Consider the following 24830-nt stretch of genomic DNA (forward strand, 5'->3'; position numbering starts at 1 on the left):
CCAACACTCCAGAAGATAGGCTTAAGGTACAGAAGGATCTTGACAGACACTATCTAACAAAATGAAATTCAGTGGTGAAAAAAATAAGGTTCTACATTTAGGCAAGAAAAACCAAATGCACAGGTATGTATAGGTGATATCTTGCTCAATAGTAATTTGAAAGGGTTCTCAGAGTCCTAGTGGACAATCACTTAGATATGAGCCAGCAGTGTGCTGCAGCTGCCAAAAAAGCCAACACAGTGATAAGGTCCATTAACAGAGGGATAGAATCAAGACTACATGAATTGTTAATACCGCTTTATAATGTCTTGGTAAGGATTTTGAGACTCTAGAAAGAGTATAAAGAAGAGCAACATAGATGATTAGGAGACTGGGGCTAAAACATAAAGAACGGTTGCTGGAATTCAGTATGTCTAGTTTAATGAAGAGAAGGACTAGAGGTGACATGATAGCAATGTACCAATATCTCAGGAGTTGCCACAAAGAATAAGTTGAAAATAGAATAGAATAGAATAGAATAGAATAGAATAGAATAGAATAGAATAGAATAGAATAGAATAGAATAGAATAGAATAGAATAGAATAGAATAGAGCTGGAAGAGACCTTGGAGATGTTCTACTCCAGCCCCCTGCTCGAGCAGGAGAACCTATACCATTTTAGACAAGTGACTGTCTAGTCTCTTCCTAAAAATCTCCAGTGATGGAGCAGCCATGATTTCTGAAGGCAAGCTGTTCCACTGGTTAGTTGTCCTCACAGTTAGGAAGTTTCTCCTTAATTCCAGGTTCCTTCTCTCTTTGACTAAATGGTTCCCAACCATTGTTTCTTGTCTTGCCCTCTGGTGCTTTGGAGAATAGTTTGATGCCCTCTTCTTTGTGGCAGCCCCTCAAATACTGGAATACTGCTATCATGCCACCCCTGTTCCTTTTCTTTAGACTAGCCAAACCCAAGTACTGCAGCCATTGTTCATATGTTTTAGCCTCCAGACCTTTGATCATTTTAGTTGCTTTTCTCTGAACTTTTTCCAAGGCCTCAACATCTTTTTTGTAGTACGGTGACCAAAATTGGTTACAGTGTTCCAGGTGTGGTCTTACTAGGATTTTATAAAGCAGTACTAGTACTTCGTGTGATCTTGATTCTATGCCTCTGTTTATCCCATGTTACACCTTTGCTCCGTGAGCTGCATTGGCTTCCAGTTGTCTTCCGCATGAGATTCAAGTCATAAATTGGTTTTTTCAGTGCCATTGTAACTTTGAATGGTCACTAAACAAATGGTTGTAAGTCAAGGACTACTTGTACTTTTAATAAATCTGCTATTAAAATATTTATTTTCTCAATTAAAGCAATCTATATGTCTGCTGAACTTCCTACAGCAAGAAGAAATTCTTAGACAAGATTTTTCTTGAAAGTATTCATTCATGTTTTTTGCCTTTCTGAAGACAGCACCCATTAATAATGGCAATATTGTTTACCAAAAGTCTATCTCAAAAATGTGGAATCTGATTTTCATGCTTCCCTCCTCTTTTGCTTTTCTTAATGCTAATTATTTTATGTATTAAGGAATGGGATCAGTTTGGAGTAAATGAGGAAGAAATTAATATTAGTGCAGGTTGTAAACTTTGCTACAGGCAGTTTGGCTATGTGGAATCCAGGATATTGTGATTTATTTTTATGTGGTGAAGTGGGACAAGGATTAATAGCTGCCACTTAGTTAATGAAATTTGATTATTTTAAGGAAATTATGCATGTGTTCACATATTGGGGAAAAGGTCATGTTTAAACCTTTTTTGTTGCTTATCCAAGAGTTAACTGAATTTACAGATAATGCTACAATAAAGCATGGTTTACCCAGGAATGAGTAGTATTTGTGGATGAGGCTGTTGGCAGGTGCAGAGGATGGGAGAGAAGCTTTTGGAGGGGTTGTTATTGGTGGCAACGTGCTCCAGGGGCAAAAAGAATCAAGGCCTCTTTAAGGAAAAGGTGGAAGAGACAGGATCAGAAAAAGAAAAGGAGGCAAGGTTGTCGTGGAGGAATACAAGCTAATTTGAAGGCTAATCCACATGGAGCTCCATTTCCATCTGTCCTGTTTGCCACCATTTGCTCCCTAGAGACTAAAATGGAAGATCTGTAACTTGAGCTGACCATGAACCAGGAGTGTATATCAGAGTTGGTGAACCTTTGAGAGCTGTATGCAACGAAATTTCATTTTAATGTATGCCGATTGGTGTACATTCACAGTGATAATAAAGTTGTTGTTGATGATTTTCTGGAAGTAAGCAGGAGGCTGTTTAGTGACATGGTAACATTACTAGAAAAAGCTGAATTATTGTTAACTCCTGTTTGAAGGGTTTGCATCCAGAATGTTTAGGATCAGATTCATGCAGTGCTTAAAAACTTCTGTACGGAGACATATTTTTATCATTATTAGAACTTTGGATACTATCGTAATATAAGTGCAAACTAGCAGTCTGTCTGATGAATACTGGGCAGTGCAAAAACTTGTAACTAATACTGTAGATATGCATTAAGGAATATATTGTTTTACCTGCATTTGAATCACTTTTAACTGTTATTTCACTCTTCTAATGCAGGATCTGAAAACAAATGTCACATTATTTACTACTTGTTGATAAGAAGTCGCAGCTTGTTAGGACTTGTCAGATAATATGTCAACCTCACTTGTTTCCCTGTTGGAATTGCATCACTTTTATACTGTCTTTTTTGTTATTATTGTTTTTCCCATGTGAGGCAACCAGAACTCACGTCTTTGCTTGTATGGTCACATATGAGTGGAGAGCTGTTGTTTCAAATTGAATAATAGGCAGCCTCTCCTGTCCAGAAGAATTACGGAAAGGAACTTCAGGAGTGAACTCTAGAAAAGCATTAGCTTCTCCAGATAATAACTGTGTATATTTTTACATTGTTCAGTTATTGCTGAAAGGAATTTTAATGGAAGGAAGAAGCTACTGTATGTTTGGAAACATGCTGTTTAGGCTTTATTTTCATAAGTATGCAGAGTGCTTTATATCACTGATCCACTTGAATGCTTTTTTTTTCAGAAAGAAATATCAAGTATATATTTATATCATTTATTTCACTGCTAATGTTGCTGATTTTATTATAGCTTTGTATTGTATGCATGGTTTGTTAATCGCTTTATAATGCATCATATAGGTATCTGAATTCATATATACTTTTGGATTAAAAGAAATGGGCCTAAAATTGGTCTATTAAGAAAATGTGGACACATCTCTCTTGAAAGAAACACCCTTGTGTTCCCATTTTGTTTATAAAGTAATTGGCTAGCGGTCCAAATTAGATATATGATTGATTCAGTGCTGTTGTACATTTTAGCTAGATTTACCAGTTTTCTTTTGAAGTTCAAATGCTGAAATTCAGAAACAGTGCTCTACTGTATTTAGAAGTTCTCAGTGTTCACAAAGCAGCGTAGAGCAAGACAAATGTAAAATATTTCTTTATAAGAAAACAATGGAGCTTCTAAGCGCATAGTTGCTGATAGCTTGTGGCCCATTAATAGCAAGAAGGGAATTGAAAAACCTTTTAAGAAATGCTTTTTTGTTGCTATGCTTTGGCAATTAGAAGAAGAAATTCTATATTTGAGACAGATTTCCATGTAAATTTAGCAAAAACTTTGGGATTTGACTATCAGGAATTCTGGCTGTAACAAACATGGAGGGAAGCTAAAAGATTGAATTGGAAATGTGATATTCCACAGGTCAAGAAATAACTAAGAAATATCTGTTGGAAAAAAAACAATATTTTCTGTTAAACAAAACATGTACCGTATCAATATGTGCTTCTACTGCAGATTTTTTTATTATTTTATACTGTTCATATAGTAGTGAAATCATTAGTAAACCAATGTATTGATAAATGTAAAATATAAGATAAATTTTCTTTTTTCTTTTCTTTATTTTTAACGTTGTTTGGAGTTGTCTCCCTTCTAATTCTTATTTTAAGATTAAAAATTGTTTTGTCAATTGTGTATTAGATAGATAGATAAACAGACAGACAGACAGACAGACAGACAGATAGATAGATAGATAGATAGATAGTAAATAAATTTGTTGCAAAGTTTATACAGTATTCAAAAAGATAAATGGTCTGAAAAATCCACAGTGATTCAGTAATGTTAAATTGTCTAGCAGATACCTGGTAAAAATTCATTGTCTACGTTTGCTCTGACTTTGCATTGTTTTGACTATGTATTTCCTCCTCAACACATGTAATCCTCAACTTATGACCACAATCAACCCAAAAATTTCTAGATAGTTGTTAAGTGAATTTTGCCACTTTACAATCTTTCTGGCCACAGTTAAGTGAATCAGTGCAATTGTTAAGTTAGAAACCCAATTGTTAAGTGAATCCAGTTTCCCCATTGATTTTGCTTGTCAGAAAGTCACAAAAGCTTATCACATGACCTTGGGATGCAGCAACAGCCATAAATATGAACCAGTTCCAAACATCCGGATTTTGATCACATGATCATAGGGATAGTTATAAATAGTGCTGTTGAAACTTCGAATGGTTACTGAATGAATTGTTGTAAGTCAAAGACTACCTGCATATTGAAATTTATCCCCTCAGATAAAAATTTCTATCTTATAAAAAGCAGGTGTGTGTGTGTGTTTATCTAAACAACTATTCTAATACTTCATGATATATGGTACTCCCAAGTAAGAGGTCAGATTGCATCTGCTGGAAAGCAATTGTGCGGCATGTGGAATTTAGCCAAGAAAGCAAGATAGTCAAGATAGTATCCATAGGAAACTAAATAAACGGATTAAAGCACCTCTGCTCTTTGAACGATATTGATAAGCTTGCACTATTTGTAATTTCTTTATTGGTTTTAGTCTTGGTATGTATTGTTCCTGATGTAAACAGTTTCATTCCTCTTTTTTATTTCATATCAGTGAAATAATACTATTAATAGCACTGAAAATGTGGTATAGGTAGTCCTCAACTTACAACAGTTCATTTAGTGACTGTTCAAAGTTACAACAGCACTGAAAAAAGTGGCTTATAATCGTTTTTCACACTTAACAACAATTGCAGCATCTCCACAGTCATGTGATCAGAATTCAGATGCTTGGCAACTGGTTCATATTTATGACCGTTGCAGTGTCTCTGGCTCATGGGATCCTCTTTTGCGACCTTCTGACAAGTAAAGTCAATGGGGAAGCCAGATTCACTTAACAACCATGTTCTTAACAACTGCAGTAATTCACTTAACAACTGTGGCTAAAAATTGGGCAAAATTTACTTAACAACTATCTCTCTTAGCAACGGAAACTTGAGGCACAATTGTGGTCATGAATGGGGGACTATCTGTAAATGTGATCGTATTAACAGTTTTCAAAGAAGGTAGAAAATAGGACTCTGAAAAAGAAAATAAGAGATATTTTTTTCAGAGAAGTACCAGTAACTGACAATACTACGCAAGCTTGTTTAGAGGTAAGTCCCACGGAGTGTGTTGGTTTTTAAATACACACTTTCCAGGATGTTTATTTGATTTTCCAATTTAGCCTACAGTCTTGGTATTTTTGGATACTCCCCCATTTAAATTCTGTTTAGGCGTGACCCTCTTTAGCTTTTTAAAAAATCATATACCTGCTGCCAAATGCTGCCACCTGGAATTTATTGGACAGTAAAGACACTCAAGTTGGTGTGACACTTGATTGCTGCATCCATGCCAATTTCTTACAGTATTGTAGAAGTAGGTTGCCACACCCTTCTTCTGGGAATTATTTTTTTCTTTTTCTTTGAGTTTCCAGTGTAACTCACTGCTCTGAGAACTCAGCAACTAACCAGGATTAACCCTGCCTAGCAGGTGAGATCAGGCAACATCATTTAGGCACTGCCACTCACATTAAGTATGCACAGAATTCAAGCCAAAGACAAAAGCGAGGTCCCAGTTTGTAAAAATGAATTTTACTGTTTTATTGGAATCCTCTTAAATCAATCAGTTTTGCTTATACAGTAGTTAAATGCAATCTTATAGCCAATTAGGGCTTATAGAATAGCTGATATTTCTAAAGTACTGATATCCAATAAATATGAATTATATTCAGAGCTTTAAAAATACCAAGATTTCTATAGTTATGGCAGATATCTAAATGATTTTGAGTATTGAATTTCTGTATTCCTAAGACAACAAAGGTATAACAGCATTGTAGGAGAAAAACCAAGTTAATTTATATTTTCCAAAATCGGTAGAAAAGATGCTATTAGATCAGACATGTCAAACACAAGGCCCGGGGGCCGGATCCGGCCCGCAAAGTGGTTTCATGTGGCCCGCGAAGCCATCCTGGAAACAGTGAGGGAACGGCCCCCACTGCCTTGGCCCTGGCCCAGAGACCCTCCTTCTGCCAGAGACCCTCAGATCTGTCCCACTCCTGCCCAGGCCCCCATAGGCACCCTGGATGCGAACGATGTAGAGCTGGCCACGCCCACCCAGTAGGCCATATGCACTCTAGCCACGCCCACCCAGTAGGCCACACCCACCCTCGCCATACCCACCCGGCCCCCTGAGGGCAACCGCAATGCTGATGCGGCCCTCAGTGAAATTGAGTTTGACACCCCTGTATTAGATCCTTCCAACAAATGTTATTAAAAGGAAGAAGCTTTTGTGAGCTGTGGCTCACTTCATCAAATGCATGGAGTGGCTAAACTGAAGTAGGATTTAAATTGGGATGAAGCCGGCTCCGGAATTTTGGGAGTTGAAGTCCACGAGTCATAAAAGAGCCAAGGTTGCCTACCCCTGCTTTAGGGGTTGGGTAGCAAGCCCATACTTAAATAGAGACAACCTAGCCTAAGGCAGATTTTTAAAAGAAAGAAAAACCAACAACAAAATAATGTCAACATGGGAACCAGATATTGGCACAAGCCCAGATGCTTATTTTCTCTCCAGATTTACATCAACAGCAAATAGCTCAACAAGAACCAGTGGATACAAGTTTAACATCAGGACTCAAAACAAATTTGAAATAATATTAGGATTTTCAACATTCATGGATGTTCTGTTGAGGATTTTAAAATAATCATTTTGGAAAAATGAAATTTTAACTGCACAATTCAATAAGAATTACATGACTTTAGAATCCTTGCAAGCTTTTATTCTCAACCTAGGAGGTTATCTGGCAGAATAGTATAATCTATTAGTAAAATGAATTCCAAGGACATATATCTAGATATGTAATTCTAGCTTCTTGTCCCTGTATGTACCTTTTGCTAAATATAGAAATTTGATTCTGTTGCCTTGTTTTTCTTTTTGTCTACATGACTTTTTTATATACAAGGTGCCTAGAGAAAGACAGTTAAAATTCAGTCAGAGAGATGGCAGCGGAAATACCTTGTTCTTGATTTATTGTGTTTTCTAGGAAGTCATTTAATCCTCCATTGCCTTTCTTTTGCTTTGCTCTTCTTTCCTAATGTCTGCGGATAAAACAGACATTCCAAGTTTATTTTCACTCTACAATACAGTATGGGGAAGGAATGGCTCAGGATATTTTCTGATGCAAATAGATAGAAAAGCATTCATGTGTTCCCCTTTTTATGATTTGACTTTTCCTTCTTTCTGTCCAAGATTTTTGCTTTGTAGTAAATTAAAATCGCAATGTGCCAGAAAAGCATTTTTTCTTAAAGCCTTGTCTTGTGAACTGAACTGCATTCTCTAGTAGCTGGCTACTTTGAAATATACATCCATTCCTTCATTATCAGTAACAGTTAATGTAAATGAAAAGGCTGAATGTATATGGAAATCAGATCCCTGGGCGACTTTTAAATCTTTAATTCTAGTTTAAATTAAAGGGGAAATTATTTAGGCTTTTAAATAAAATCCTTTTTCTTTTGTGATCATTGTTCCCATACCTATCACCATGGGATTGTTTTTTTCTTGTCCAATATTTCTGTGTCATCATAGAATATACTACTTTAGAATTTAGTGTGTGTTTGTGTGTGTGAGTGTGTTTGTGTGAGTGTGTATATACTATGGCAATAAGCCAGAAGAATGGTTTACAGTTGGCATGGACCTGTTGGCAACCTTTGAATTAAATATGTTTCTTTTCCAAGATTCCTTTATAGAAGAATTTGCCCCAGTTCAGAATGTTGTATAATAAAATAATTTGACCTCTCACTCTCCTTGCTGTTTTGTCCCGTACAGGAAAGGAGGGACACCAAATGTGCAAAGAATGGCATTTCCTACTTGGGGAAATTGGCTGTCCTCAACACTGAGTTGAAAAATGTATTAAAAATTCAAGTATACACTTATGTTTCAGAATATCAGTAAATGCCTCCATTGTAGAAAAATTCAGCAGAATTCTGAATTTTAAGACAATATGTAATACAGAACTTTTTGGGTACATGTGAAAGATTGCTTTTGGTAAGATTTTGGTAAAGGTTTTGATAGGAAGTCTTTCATACTGTGTATGTGATAAAATGTTAGATTATTTGCATTCTATTAAAGCAGAAAAAGGCTTAACTGATTATTTCTCTTTTAGGAAGAAAGGGAGAATCCTAAAATGACATGGGGAATTAGTGTTAAGAGAAGCATTTGACAGAAGGAGAAAATTAGGAAAGAAAATCAGAAAGGAAGGGAGAAGAGGATAGTTGGTATATTTAAAAGGAAAGAGGAAACACTTTTGACAATTCTGGTTACACCTTAATTTTATTGTTAAACAAAATTTTAACTGCTGATACTATTTTATTTAATTTTGCAACATAAAAAAACAGCTGAGATATTGTTCTGTCCAGATTTTATATTCATCTCCAGAATAAACTTAAAAGAAATTATGCTACTTCAGACCAAATAAACCCAATTTCTCTCCTTGGTGAAACATGAATTTGTTATTTTTTTTGCCTGTCCTGTTACTTATATTTTCAATGCCACGTTTAATGATAATACATTTAAGTACAACTGCTATTTTTCTTGTGAGGAGCCAATAATTCTTATATAAATGTGGTTGAGATTTTTTTAAAAAAAAATAGTCCAGACCTTATATAGATATTATAGGTATATTGTTTTTGGAATTACTGAATCAGTGTATAACTGGTGTGGAGTTGAATAGTGGGTAAATAACTATTTCAACCATATCTGCATTCAGTGCAGATTGGAACCATTTATTTAGCAACCATTCAAATTACACTGACACTGAAAAAGTGACTTACAGCATCCCCACGATTACATGATCAAAATTCAGGTGCTTAGTAACCGGCCTTTATTTACGATGGTTTCAGCTTCCTGGGGTCATGTGACTGCCATTTGTGACCTTCCAACTGGCTTCTGAGAAGCAAAGTCAATGGGAGAAGTTGAATTCTTTAATAACTGCATCATTCACTTAACAACTGCAGTGATTCACTGAACAACTGTTGCAAGAAAGGTTGCGAAGTCAGGCACGACTAAATAACCACCTTTCCTAGCAAAGGAAATTCTGTTTCCTATTGTAGTCATACGTTGAGGACTACTTATAACAAAGGAGCCCAAACTTTCCATTGCTAAGCGAGATGCTTATAAAATGAGTTGCATCTCATTTTTAATCACCTTTTTGCCACAATTGCTAAGTGAATCAGTACAGATGTTAAGTGAATCATCCAATCGTTAAGTGAATCTGGCTTCCCCCACAGACTTTGTTTGTTCGGAACTTACAAATGGTGATCACATGATCCCTGGATGGTGCAATTGCCACAAATATATGCCAGTTACCAAGCGCCCCAATTTTGCTCATTTGACCGTTGGGATACCGCAACAGTGAAAATCAGTCATGAGCCACTATTTTTCAGTGGTGTTGTAGCTTTAAATGGTCACTAAATGAATGGTTGAAAATTGAGGACTCTTTATACTTGGTTTCATGTTTCTAGTGGAGCTATCAAATAAAAATTTGTCATATCTTGCCTTGTGATTGATGAAGAACAGTGTGTAATATTTGAGAACAAACAGGACTGAGATTCTATTAGCCATCAAATCCTGTAGAGTTAAGAAATAAGCTGATGAGGTCTAGAGGTAAAGAAACATTAACACATTGTTGTGATGCAGAAATAAAGTTGCTCTAAAACAGCTTCTGCCAACCTAGCAGTTCGAAAGCACGTAAAAATGCAAGTAGAAAAATAGGGACCGCTATGTTGGGAAGGTAACAGCATTCCGTGCGCCTTTGGTGTCTAGTCATGCCGGCCACATGACCACGGATACGTCCTCGGAGAAGCGCTGGCTCTTCGGCTTTGAAATGGAGATGAGCACCGGCCCCTAGAGTTGGAAACAACTAGCACGCATGTGTGGGGAAACCTTTACCTTTAAATAAAACAGGAAGAGAAACTATTGCCCCAGACTCAAAATATTTTATCTTTTACCATGGTTAAGGCCAAGTTAAAAAGTGGGAGGCCATGAGTTCAAGTCCCACCTTAGCATACAAAACCAGAAGTGCCTTTTGCAAGTCATTCTCTCTCAGCATAACCCACCTCACAGGGTTGTTTTTATGAAGGAAAAAGACAGGGGAAGATTTGTTGGATATGTTTGGATAAAATTAATAAAGCTAGTATACAAATAAATAATCTGCAGTGCTATTTTTCTATAGTGGCTTGGATTCATGGTATACTGGTGGAAAAACTAAATTCCCAGTAGAAAACTACAGGTTTTTGACATGACATTTTGTATGTTAAATGTTAAAGTCTTGTTTTTTATAGCATTTTTAGAGTTTTGAATTGTGCTGTGTTACATATTTAAGTATTACTATTAATGGAGATACAACTTTAGGAATAGGTCTGTGCACACATTCATGAATGCCCAGAATTTTTAGATTCCTAATCCTGTTTCTATGTTTACATAAAGAACTTAAAAGACATACACAGTGTACATAATTCTACCTGTACTTATATAACTGATGTAACTCTTCAAATACTGCTTACTTATAGTCAATAAATTCTTTGGGTCATGAGGAAAAAGTATGATGAAATGAGCTTCTCCTTAAAGTACAAAGCCTGTGTAAGTTATATGATATTAATTGTTTGCCTTTTAACCTTTTCTAATTTTTCATTACCCTTTTCTATTGCCTTTGTCTTGTATTGTTTAGGTTTGAAAAGGGACGGATCTACACATTCATTGGCGAAGTAGTTGTTTCTGTAAATCCTTACAAGAATTTGAATATCTACAGCCGTGATACAATTGAGCAATACAAAGGGCGGGAGTTGTATGAGAGGCCACCACATCTCTTTGCCATTGCAGATGCTGCATATAAAGCTATGAAGAGGCGATCAAAGGACACCTGCATTGTAATATCAGGTGCGTCAGAGGTACCTGCTACTTCCCATCATGGTGATATTTTAAACAAAGCTGGAAGATTAAAGTTAGGTTCTTATATTGCATTGCAACACAAACTGACAATGTGGTAATTTTGTGTAAAGTATGAGTCCAGCTTGATTAATAAGTTCTATAATTGATTATTGAATGAATGACTGAGTAATATTCATTTGTTCGTTCATTTGTTCATTGATGTTAAATGGCTACCTATCTAGTAAAGGTAATTCTGGGCAGCTAACAACACATTAAAACAATAAAAACAATTACTAGTGAAATAAAAAACCAAGGATGGTCACAGAAGATGAACCCAAGAAGACAATACAAAATGTGGGACCCATCTACTCCCTTGTCCTGGAGCACATAGAGTGCTTAATGGAAGGCCAGCAGAGTCAAGGCCAATCTGATCTTGAGGATGATATGGTGTTCCAAAAGACAAGTGCTGCAATGAAAAAGCAGGCTTCCAAGGTTTCCTAAGATGACATTCTTTAATTGAAGGGATCCAGACCATGCCCCTCCTGTCAGACCTAGTGGAATGGATAAAAACAACCAGTGAGAAATGATCCCACAAATATCTAAGCCCTGTGATATGGAAGGCTTTTAAAGGTAACAATCAGCATCTTGAATTCCACTTGGCAACACACTGGGAGCCAGTACAGTTCCCATAGCAGACATGTAACATGGATGTACAGTACTGAGGTACAGCCAGAAATGCCAGTGTTTCCAAATTCTGGATCAGCTGCTGCTTCCAGATGGTCTTCAAGGATAACTCCATGTAATTGTGTTGCACTAATACACTTGAGAGGTGACTAAGGCATGTGCCTCTTGATCCAGGAAGGGGTGCAACTGAGCTCAAAAAACAAAGTTGTGGAGAAGCCTTCCTCATTATAGCTGCCATCTGTTCTTCAAAGATAAGTTGTGAGTCAAGGGTGACCCCAGATTGCACACTGGATCCATTTGGGTCCAAAGATGGAAAAACCCTAGATACCGTGGACCCTAAAATCCATAGCCACTCAGTTTACCAAGGCTGAGCTGAGTTCTCTTCCCCATCCATATGCTCACAACCTCCAGACACTGAAAACTATTATATATCAAATGGGATTTGTAGATTGTTGTAAATATAACCTGCAAAAGTTATTTGCCTGATGCTCTCCTATTCCAACTTTTCTTTTTAAAAAATCTAGCACTTGTTAGTCCAATATTGTCTACTTTTCTTGCCAACTTTTATAAAGAGTTTCAAAGATTTACCTAGTTTTCCTCTTGAACTAGAAAGTGAGCATGAAGACATAGAGCTTAATATTAATTTCTTGAATGATAAAGAAGCTCAAGAAGCTCAAAGCACACTTTTTAGCTAGCGAAATAGATGATATTGCATTATGATCCTGTCTTTCATTTGTGCCCTCAGGGGAAAGCGGAGCAGGTAAAACAGAAGCAAGTAAATACATTATGCAGTACATAGCTGCCATTACTAATCCAAGCCAGAGAGCTGAAGTTGAAAGGTAAGGTGTTTGCTTTGGAGGGAAAAATGTCTGATTTAATTGAATGCAAAATATAATTGCTCCATAGGAAAAAGTAGAAATGAAGGTGCATCTACAGCAGGGGTGCCAAACTCAATTTCATTGAGGGCCGCATCAGCATTGCGGTTGCCCTCAGGGGGCCGGGTGGGTATGGCCAGGGTGGGCGTGGCCTACTGGGTGGGTGTGGCTAGGGTGTGTATGGCCTACTGGGTGGGCATGGCCAGCTCTACATCGTTTGCATCAAGGGTGCCTATGGGGGCCTGGGCAGGAGTGGGACAGGGAATCTGAGGGTCTCTGGGAGAAGAAGGGTCTCTGGGCCAGGGCCAAGGCAGTGGAGGCCGTTCCCTCACTGTTTCCAGGATGGCTTCGCGGGCCACATGAAACCACTTTGCGGGCCTTGTGTTTGACATGTCTGATCTATAGGGTGCAGATTTAGCTTCTCAGAAGCTCTGGTAAGAAAAGAAAAAAAAGAAAAAAAGAACACAGAATAAATTGTATCAAATGTTCAAGGTATGTTGTGGAGCTCTAATATCAAATAATAGCCTGAACGCCTTTAACAGCAACTTGCTGTTGCATAAGATGTGGCTAGGGCAATGCCAACATCCCAAAAAGTACTTGTCCCTATCTGGCTTATTATCTTCTGAGAATTTTAATGTGTCAGGTTTAAAGTGGATTAAACTTTAGACAACCTGAATACAACTGCTTTCATTTTCTCCTTACTATTTCTGCTATTAGTCAGGAGCATAATCTCAGCAATATTATCTATATATTTTGTCAGGATAATCTTCTATTCTCTGAAGCCACTAAGTCCTTGAGCATAATTTGGGAAATTATACTTGGCTTCAGATTTCTTGAGAGAGAGGAGGAATTTTTAATATCTACAATGAAGGAAGTGACTAGACCACTGTATTTCTTCTTTCCTAAACATAGAATGAAGTTTGCTTTAGATTAAAATTGAGAATTAAGGATCTATTATTTGCTTGAGATGGCTTTCTGCCGACCACATTTTTGGAATACGGTCTCCTTTAGCCTGTAGTAGAGCTAACATGGCCATTAGGTTTCTTGCCTATAAAAAAATATTGTGTATGACATAGGTTCCTTTATTATTGGTTTTTGGGCATGTGTGTTCTTTAAAGGGTGAAGAACATGCTGCTGAAATCCAACTGTGTTCTGGAAGCTTTTGGCAATGCGAAAACTAACCGTAATGACAACTCCAGCCGCTTTGGAAAATATATGGATATCAATTTTGATTTTAAAGGAGACCCCATAGGTGGACATATCAATAATTACTTGCTGGAAAAGGTAACTAGGGCTTTCATACTCATCCACAGATATCTTTCAGAAATTAGTAAAATTTACTATATTATAAGCATCTGGATTCATAATAGAAAATTGAAGTGAGTTCTTGGGATAATACTAAGTATATGGGAAAGTTGGCTCTAACTTGCAAAACTTTCAGTAAATATAATTGTAACAGAGACCACAGTTTTAAATAGATTGTCATGTGGTTGTAAGGAAATTTACTATTACATGTTTCGTGGCCTGGTGAAAACCTCGGTTAAAAATGGAATAGATGATAGGGCAGTTTTTAAGTGCTGTCTAGCTTTCTGTTGTGTGACTATATGTGAAATTATTTTTTTAAAGCAACAGTCCTTAAACATCTATAGAAAATATACATTGTATGTTTCTCTTCCCTTTTACCCTCCCCTCACTCTACTTTGCTACTCTGTCAGAATCATAATCTTGGAATAAACACTGAAGTTTTGATGATTTAGGAGTTATTTTTCAGGTATTCTCCCCATCTCCCAAATTGAAATCATGCAGCAATTTCTGTTGGTTTGGTAACCATATCATATTTTTAGAATTAATCCTATTGGATAATTTGAGATAGATTATGCAAATTTGAGAAATGTCCTAAAACCATGGGCCGTCTCAATGTTACTGCTAATAATAAACTCCCACTTTAGCTGTGTCTTGCCCTCTGCTAGTTGTCTAATTTGTCAAATAAAAATCAATCTTGGATAACCCTATTAAGCTTTCTATCCTATTTCTAGTTTATAATTTCTGGTTTAACAACTGTTCAAAAAGGTTACTTACAAACCCTCCTTGGATAAATGGGTTCATATTTATTTACAACACCCCAATGGTTCACTTAACGAATTAAGAGATGATTAATGAAACCTTAACCAGTAGCATTATTGAAGTCCTGCTTGCCCATCTGGTTGACACCAGAAGGTATTCTACCCTTGGTCATACTAAATAAAAAGTTTTGCTTTCTGGATTATGGCAGCAGCCTCATAGGGCCCTCCATAGCTGTGTGAAAAGCTAGTTGCCCTTTGTAGAAATTGCCACCACACTTCCTAAACTGAAATTGGTTCATGCAAATGGTCCTTATGCCACTGTTGTTCTTCAAGACTCTCATTATTTGTTTAATTTATTTAAAGGACTTTATATGGCTGCCCATCTCTCACATGACTCTGGATTGCTCACAGCCATAAAACCTCAATAGATAAATAAAATAATAATAATAGTAATAATTAATTATATTGTGTTATATTGCAATAACATAAATTGTGTAGCTAGTTTTCATCCCCCTTTAAGCCTTCTGCCTCCCAAGAGATATATTATCTGAATAGAGCAAGATTAGGTTTAAAAACAACCTGTTTTCCATATTTAACTTACTGTAAACAGTTTGCTCAGGATAGTACAGGTTAAAAAATAAGTTAGCAAGCTTATTTCATAAGGCTCTTTCCTTGTTCTTCTAGTCTCGGGTGATTGTGCAGCAACCAGGAGAGAGAAACTTTCACTCCTTCTATCAGGTGAGTTACAACTGTGAAATTGGGCACATTGTGGGTAATCACTCCTAAATTCAGAGGAATGCATTCTTTACACTTCTTTGTAATGTTCCTCATTGTTTTATCCTATCAGTTTACTACATCCTTCTTTCTTCCCTAGTTCATTCACAGTGCAAAGGACAGTCTTTGTATAGCCATTTCGCTATAGATGATAATTTATTCCATTCTGAGGCTCAAAGACTGGCTCTTCAGATTTCCTTTATCCAAATGTAAAGTTACTTGGTGTTTTTATTTTCCTTGGAAGACAAAATCATACTAGTTCTAGCTGCAGATGGAAATAATTTCCATATACTTCATGGTTTTGCCTTGTGTGCCTGTTAGCAATTATGGTAACTGGATGCCTCTGAAACAGCTAATAGTGCCTTAGGGTAGCCTTTTACAAAGGACAACGTCTGCTTCAGTTGGAAAGTAGGATTCTGTATTACTGTACTTTTATGCCAGGCTACCACATTGGCAAAGCATATTGTTTTACTGGAGGTGTAAAGACTATGGCATTGATTTCATTTATTTGAGAAATATATGTGGTCACTTATACAAAACAACTCTAGATGGCTAGTTGTTGTTGTTGTTAGTTGCGAAGTCGTGTCCGACCCATCGCGACCCTATGGACAATGTTCCTCCAGGCCTTCCTGTCCTCTGCCATCCTCTGGAGTCCATCTAGGCTCACGCCTACTGCTTCAGTGACTCCATCCAGCCACCTCATCCTCTGTCGTCCCCTTCTTCTCTTGCCCTCAATCTTTCCCAGCATTAGGCTCTTCTCCAGTGAGTCCTTCCTTCTCATTAGGTGGCCAAAGTATTTGAGTTTTAGCTTAAGGATCTGGCCTTCTAAAGAGCAGTCAGGGTTGATCTCCTCTAGGACTGACCGGTTTGATCGCCTTGCAGTCCAAGGGACTCGCAGGAGTCTTCTCCAGCACCATAGTTCAAAGGCTTCAATTCTTTGGCGCTCAGCCTTTCTTATGGTCCAGCTTTCACTGCCATACATTGCAACTGGGAAGACCATAGCCTTGACTATACGCACTTTTGTTGACAGGGTGATGTCTCTGCTTTTTAGTGTGCTGTCTAGATTTGCCATGGCTCTCCTCCCAAGGAGCAAGCGTCTTTTAATTTCTTGGCTACAGTCCCCATCTGCAGTGATCTTGGAGCCCAGGAAAATAAAATCTGTCACTACCTCCATTTCTTCCCCATCTATTTGCCAGGAATTGAGAGGGCCAGATGCCATGATCTTGGTTTTCTTAATGTTTAGTTTCAACCCAAGTTTTGCACTCTCCTTCTTCACCCGCAACAAGAGGCTCTTTAGTTCTTCTTCACTTTGATGGCTAGCAAACCCACAAATAATAAAAATTAATTATTTTTTTTAAATTATATTAAGTAAAAAATTAGGATTAAAATTAAGATATCTTCAATGCCATTCAGCATATTATAATAATAATAACAACAACCACAACCCCCAGTAAGGCACTCCCTTGATGTAGTTGTGGAGCTTGTGTACTCTGAGGAAGATGAGAGCTATGCCAGAGGATCAACCATACTGGACAGGTCTCATCAGAGGAGTCAGACAAAGAGTGTCTCTGCCATAAAAAATATGGTGAGACATAAATTTCAGACAACCATACCGGCTCAGATGTTGCCCAGGTTAACAAAGTCCATGCTAGACGTTGGATTTCCTGGATATCTGGTGAAAAATGGACTACAGGACTCAGGACTTTTAGCTGAGCAACCAGGGCCAGCAACTGCAGAACTACTGAAAGAAAAGGTGTTTACCTATCGCAAATACACAGTGATTGAAAACAAAGAAATAATAATCTGTTATTACAGATCAAGTCTAACAAGAAGAGGATATCTGAAACAAATGCACCAGTCCTGGAAGGAACAACATCCAGAATCAGAAATAACAGAATAGAGATTAGCAGATCGTTGATTTATAATATAAAATAAAGTATTCACAAAAACAGAATTAGATGAACTGCAAAGGTTTACCCAGGGCAAAGAAATCAAAGCCTTGCCAGAAGTAACTCAGAATGTAAACCAGGGGGAGTTAGCAGTAGAGGAATCCAGCAAAGATATACAACTGTTTTCATTCGGAAACCAGGCACCTCTTGCTCAGGAAGAATAAAGTCCTCTAACTAAAGGAATAAAAGAATTGAAACAGAATAACTGAGCATCTAGAACAGCACAAAACAACAGAATAAGGTTGCCTGCACGGAAGCTTGTTCCAAAGAAACAGCTAGTACAAGCATTAAAAAATGCAAATACTGCAATATCAAGAATAAACACCAATGCATTGCAATAAGCAAACCAACTAATGTACAGCACAGCTGCAGTTATAACTGAATACCTGGGATGCAAAATTAACAAAGAAGAAAAAAGCCAAACAGTACACTACAAAAATGGAAGGTTAGACTGGAATAAGATCAACAAGTTAAGATCAGATGCAGGAAAGCTAGAACAGATGAAAGAAAAGAAGCTGAAGAACAAGAAGACCAAACAATACCTAATCAAGAAATACCACTTAGAAACAAAGAGACCAGGGGACTAATTCTGATTGCACAAGACCAAGCCTTAAGGACAAATGCATACAAAGTGAAAATTGAGAAGACAGCAACAGACAGTAGGTCCCACTTATGCAAAGAAATAGTTGTCCACCTGGTAAGCTGCTGCAAGAAGATCGCCCTGACTGACTACAAGCAGCAGCATGAGCAACAATGGTGCATTGGAAAATCTGCAAGAAATATCATTTGCCTGCAAGCATGTACTGATGGAACCATAAAATAGAGAAAGTCATAGAAAATGAAAATGTTAAATTGCTCTGGGACTTTAGAATTCAAACAGATGGGCACCTGGCACATAACACCCCAGACTTAACAATTGTCAATAAGAAAGACAAAAAAGTCTGGATAGTAGACATGGCAGTGCCTGGAGACAGCAGAATAGAAGAGAAAGAAGTGGAGAAGATCACAAAATACAAAGACCTACAAATAGAAATAGAATGACTGTGGCAAAGGCAAACAAGGGTAGTACCAATAGTAATAGGCACCTTGGATACAATCCCGAAACAACTGGAGCACCACTTGGACACCATTGGCATCGACATATTTGCCATCAATCAATTGCAAAAGGCAGCCTTACTAGGAACAGCTTCCATCCTGCAACGATATCTGTAATACCATCAATTCAAACATCCAGATCTGCCTATCCCAGGTCCTTGGTAAGGACTCAATAGGTAGACAAAAATGCCAAACCCAGTCTGAACATCTGACTGACTGTGTGATGATCAATAATAATAATAAATAAATAAATAAAAGCTGAGTTCACTTCCCAGTGAACTTACGCTCCAGTGAGCCAGTTTCAATGTCCTTTCAGGATAGACACCACACACACACACACACACACACACACACACACACACACACACAATATTTTGGTTTAGATGAAACAATTTAAATATTTTGGGATACTAGCCATTCTGACCCAGGAGAAAGTTTTCTAATCCTGAAGAAACCATGAGTTCTTGAATATTTAATAGTTTAAGACAGCTCCATTAAAAGCTGCATCACTTATAACAGGATGAAAGAAGAGGGAAGGAGAAACAGCAGTCTTTAAATGAAGGGTACCCCTTAGCTGAGATTCCAGAAGAAAGATCCTAAAGACAGATGAAGTACCAGTAGCGTTGCTGACTGGTAATGAGAAGTACATAATTGGGGTTGAATGCCACTGGAACCATATACTTTTTCCTCCCCAAAATAACCTTATGTAAGAAAGAATCTAAATTATCTGGAGTGATTAGTAAAGGAGCAGCTGTTGCAATGCTTGCCCTCTCCTCTGTTGAATATTTGTTTATACTGTATGCTTGAGATGGATTATCCTATCAAGACAGAGTGTTTTAGGTGGTAATAATATTAATAATACATAGCACCAAAAAGACAATTGGTTTAAGGGGTGTTTGGTGCTCTCTGGGCTTGGTAGTTTCCTTGCAGATGTTTCAGTACCCAAACTAGGTAACATCATCAGTGCTAGTGAGTAGGACTGATGATGTTATTTAGTTTGGATAATAAAATGTCTGCAAGGAAAAAATCAAGATTAAGAGAGCACCAAGGACCCCCATTTCAACCCTGAGCTACCAATATTCTCCTTTATCACTACAATTCATTTAAGTAACTGATTCTTATCTTTTTAGCTTCTTCAGGGAGGCTCTGAGCAGCTTCTGCGATCTTTGTATCTCCATAAAGATTTATCTGCATATAGCTATATTAGTGTTGGAGCGCAACCAAAGGTGAGGAAGAATCATCTTTTTCTTTGACACTGTTACATAGTAAACCATTCTATTTCTTATCAGCCTGTACATTTGGAGTTATGAATGTATTTATTCTCTAATATCAATTTAACATATCCAATGCTTACAAGTAATTTTGATTGGCCAGCTTAAAAACCTCTATAAAAATGAATGTTCTCTTAAATTTCCAATTTTAGTTGATTAACTACCAAATCAAATCAAATTTTTATTAAGGTTCCAGACCAGGATTCAAAGGGTGAAATATAATAATTTTAAGAGCAAAAAGATATAAAATACACAAAGACAATTACATCTTTAGCAAACTTTGTAGGGCTTTCTGAGGAATCTTTTACAGTATCTGATTTCTTTTAGATGAAGAAACTAAAATACATAATCTCATTCAGTAATTCCAATGCCACATTTTAATAGCAAAATTTATGGCTAATTTAATAGCAAAACAGGCTGAAATGTTTTATTGTGTAATTTTGTTACATTATTACTAAAACTCTGATTCCTGTAATCTTTAAAATGTTGCACCATAGGGCTTCTTTTGAACCAGGACATCTCAAATGGGCTAATATTTATTTATTTATTTAATCCCATTTATATCCCGCCCTTCTCTGAAGACTCAGGGCGGCTTACAATTTAAAGCACAAATCAATGTGCTTAGCAATAGCCTTCATTCTATGTATATGCCTGCTTATTAGGGCTTTCGCCCCCGCCCAGCGGCATTATTACAAAGTCAGCTTATTGCCCCTAACAATCTGGGTCCTCATTTTACCTACCTCGGAAGGATGGAAGGCTGAGTCAACCTTGAGCCTGGTGGGATGCGAACCTGCACTAATTGCAGGCAGCTGGTGTTACTTAAGGAGGCATTAGCCCACTGCTCCACCAAGGCTCTAATATGCACAACATGTCCAAAATTGGGACTCTTGACTCCAGTGTAATTGAAATTGGGCAAATTTTATAAAACATTTTATATCATAGAACAGTTTATGACATAATGCAAAATGTCATAAAACATTTCCTGTGCTGATGTTTGACTATGCTATACAGTTCAATGTGGGCTAATTTCAAGACACATAAACCTCTGAATGTATTCCAGCATTTTCCAGTTAAGGCATTGCATTAGAAGCTCTGTCACTGTTAAAGTCATTGAGGGATCTGGTAAGGAAATATCTCTGAAAAGATGGCTGAAAGGGGTCATGCATTATCTAATAACTATGAATGTGGATTTGAATAGGATATGTAAAAATGCTCTGGATATTACAGGTAGCCCTTGACTAACAACACTTCATTTAGTGACTGTTCAAAGTTACAACATCTCTGAAAAAAGTGACCTCTGACCATTTTTCACATTTATGACCATTGCACAATCCCCATGAAAATTGACAACTGGCTCATATTTAGGATGGTTGCAGTGTCCCAAGGTCATGTGACCAACTTTTGCAACCTTCTGACAAGCAAAGTCAATGGGGAAACCAGATTCACTTAACAACTGTGGCAAGAAAGGTCATAAAATAGGGTAAAAATCACTTAAATATCTCACTTAGCAACAGAAATGTTGGTCTCAATTCCTGGTCATAAGTCAAGGACTACCTGCATTGTATCTTATATTACCTTACTTTTATTATATAAAGTTACCTATTTTTATTTGGAATTCTCTGCTATGTTCTTTTTTGCTCCTTGACAACAATAACAAAAACAGTTTCCAAATTTGACCAAATTGGTTTTAAATTCTCCTTACCACTTTTTTATTTGGAAAAAAGATCTAATTCAAATATTCAGCTGAGATCTTTTGAAAAGTTTATGTTATTGCAGGCCAGGTATCAACTTTATGTTGCCAACTATTTATCTTCAACTGCTAATTAACTTTATCTTGTTTTCTATGTTTGACCATGACTAGCAGGAAAGGACGATAATTTATATTTTCTCTTTCAGCTGTGATTTACTCCTTTTTTCCTTGTTTTCCTCCAATCCCCACCATCACCCTCTAATTTTTTCTTTATTATTTGGATTCATTATGAATATTTTAATAAATTAAATAGACTTTCTCTTCTGCTTTTCTTTTTCCTACCAGCTAGTTCACGTAATACATTTATTACTAGTACTAGTACTAATAGTTTGTTCTTTGTTTTGGCTAAAATATTCCTAGAGATGAGTGTCTTATTTTCCCCTGCTTAATATCTTATTCTTAGTGCTGAGGCAAGATAGTGATTTCATGTTTTGTTCTTCTTTTTCAGTGTGCCATTAATGACAGTGCAGATTTCAAAGCTGTTGCTGATGCAATGAAAGTGATTGGGTTTGGACCGGAAGAGGTTCAAACAGTGTACAAAATCCTTGCTGCCATTCTGCATTTGGTAAATGGTTCTCTCTGCTATTAGAATTTTATTTTAATTCCATTTTAAATTGTATTTTATCAAATTCCATTTTGGATTGCTTTTATCAAGTTTTGGTGATGGTTTGTTGCTGGAACTTTGCACTTTGATATGGTTTTGGCTAATCAATAAAGTTGTTGTTGTTGTTGCTATTAGACTTCTGGAAAGAAATGTGTGTTGTAAGGTTATATGAGGAACATCAGGAACAAGAGAGTAATAGTTATGTTTTGCATCTATATATGCACATTCCTTTTGATGAGAGACTAATTCTATTTATAAAGATAGGCAAGCTAATAGAATGAATCAGGTTTCCATGGTTAAAAAAATTACAGGTACTCCTTGACTTACAATTGTTTGTTTAGCAATTGTTCCAAGTTACAGTGTCGCTGACAACTTATGCTTACAACCATCACACCATACACACAATAACATGATTACAATCTGGGCGCTTGGTGATCAGCTGACATTTATAACAGTTGCAGTTTCTTGGGGTCACATGATTGCCATTTGGAGCCTTCCCAGCCGGCCTCCTACAAGCAAAGCCATTGGGGAAGCCCTCAGAGAACATTACAAGTTGTTCATCATGTGTTATCTCAGTTAACCTCAGTGATTCACATAAATAACTTGTAAAATAACTTGTGGTCAAGTGGTACCTCAATTAACCTCTGCATCATTTAATCACGGATTTTCTGGTCTAGTTGTTTTTGTGAGTCAAGGATGAGTTATCGAAACCTCCAATGTTCTTTAGTGGACATGTTCTTTTGCTAATTTTAATAAGTAAGGTGTAACTTTCCTAATCTTGTCAGTGACACGATGTATCAGGAATTTGGTTCCCTAGCAAGAAATGCTTTAGTTAAGATGGATATGGAATAGCTATTATCCTAGTTTGAGATGAATCAAGGAAATAGACAGAGTTTTCAAGCAGACATAGTGTCTAAATTGAGCTTGATGCTGAAATTGATGAGGAAATGAACAAGATTTTTTTGTATTTTCCCCAGGGCAACTTGAAATTTTCTGTGGATGGGGAAACGCCAGTGATTGAAAATGGCAAGCTAGTATCTGTTGTTGCCGATCTGCTCTCAACTAAAGCTGATATGGTGGAGAAGGCCCTGCTTTTTCGGACTGTAGCTACTGGTCGTGATATCATTGATAAGCAACATACAGAGCAAGAAGCCACTTATGGCAAAAATGCATTTGCAAAGGTGAATATAGATTCTATCCTTTCAGTGTGAAGTCTACCTTTTTGGTTTATAATATCTTCATTTTTAAGTTGAAGTCAATATGACTGATTCAAAAAGTTCAGAAGTAGCCACACAGATAAATCCACACATAGATTCTTAGTATGGGCTTGATTTGTCTGTCCATGTTTTTCTGTTCATCACTTATAACTCATGAACAATTTATATAAGAAAGGGAAAAGGTGACATTCTCTCCAGTTATCAAAAATATTCTGTCTGTGATCTGTCATCAGGTGCCTTATTTCTTGTTACCAGAAATCAAAATATTGTTTGAAGTTTGTCTGAATTGCCACTTATCTTTGGAATTATCTGGGAATTTATTAAGTCTTTGGAATTACCAAAGTTTATGGATGATATAAAAATCATATTATGAGAAATTGTGAGACGGGATATGAGAAGACAAGTGCATTACTGGTGTGCAGGGAGATCAGATTGCACACATTTGTAGCTACTTTCCAGTGAAACACATTGTATATCATCAGTGAAGTTAAGACGTTGGTGGAGGAAGAATCTGGAACTGGCTGACCTGTTAAATGCCCTGAAAATTACCCCATTGGAATTTTAATAATGCTACAACAAAAGAACAGCTTTGTTTGCAACTTATTTGTTTAACTCATGTATAATTTTTACTGCTGCAGTGGTAGGTTAGAACTGGATGATTCCCAGTTATCTTTTATAAGACTGCAGTGACCTAACACAAAAATGCAGACTTAAATTAAATCTGGGTTCTAAACCAGGAAATAAAATTGGCTGATGTACTTTGGTTTGTAGGCAATATATGAGCGCCTTTTTTGCTGGATCGTGATGCACATCAATGATGAGATTGCAGTGAAAGACCACAACAGCACTGTTCACAGCAGAAACACAGTGATCGGAGTTCTTGATATCTACGGCTTTGAGATCTTTGACAACAACAGGTGAAACAGGCAGTCAAGCGTACATTGGGTTCACAGGAGGATTTACGACATTATTTACTGGTTTTTTCCTTTTTTATAGTTTTGAACAGTTCTGCATTAACTACTGCAATGAGAAGCTGCAACAGCTCTTCATTCAACTTGTTTTAAAGCAAGAACAGGAAGAATATCAGCGAGAGGGGATTCCTTGGAAGCATGTGAGTGGATTTACATGGTCTGCTCAGAAAGGCTCGGTGGTTAAAATTCAGTATCACATGGGGGGGATCCAATAGGCTTATTTAAAACATCAAATCTAAAGATCACAGTCTCTAGAAACCCAGTTAATAAAGCCTGCAAAAGCCTTGAAGGAAAAGAT

General features: G+C 37.0%; 1 protein-coding gene across 1 annotated transcript in view; it reads left to right on the forward strand.

Moving 5' to 3' along the window:
- The window catches only part of LOC308679161 (unconventional myosin-Id-like), a 164995-nt gene that overhangs the window by 18495 nt on the left and 121670 nt on the right, over window positions 1–24830 (forward strand). Inside the window, exons 2-10 of the mRNA XM_081346478.1 lie at window positions 11080–11288; window positions 12709–12802; window positions 13957–14122; window positions 15586–15639; window positions 19850–19945; window positions 22189–22305; window positions 23322–23525; window positions 24333–24478; window positions 24558–24672. Of these exons, the coding sequence (XP_081202604.1) occupies window positions 11080–11288; window positions 12709–12802; window positions 13957–14122; window positions 15586–15639; window positions 19850–19945; window positions 22189–22305; window positions 23322–23525; window positions 24333–24478; window positions 24558–24672 (1201 nt within the window). The remainder of the gene's footprint in view (window positions 1–11079; window positions 11289–12708; window positions 12803–13956; window positions 14123–15585; window positions 15640–19849; window positions 19946–22188; window positions 22306–23321; window positions 23526–24332; window positions 24479–24557; window positions 24673–24830) is intronic.

The sequence above is a fragment of the Vipera berus genome (assembly GCF_964194415.1).
Source record: "Vipera berus genome assembly, chromosome: Z".
Classification (NCBI taxonomy): domain Eukaryota; kingdom Metazoa; phylum Chordata; class Lepidosauria; order Squamata; family Viperidae; genus Vipera; species Vipera berus.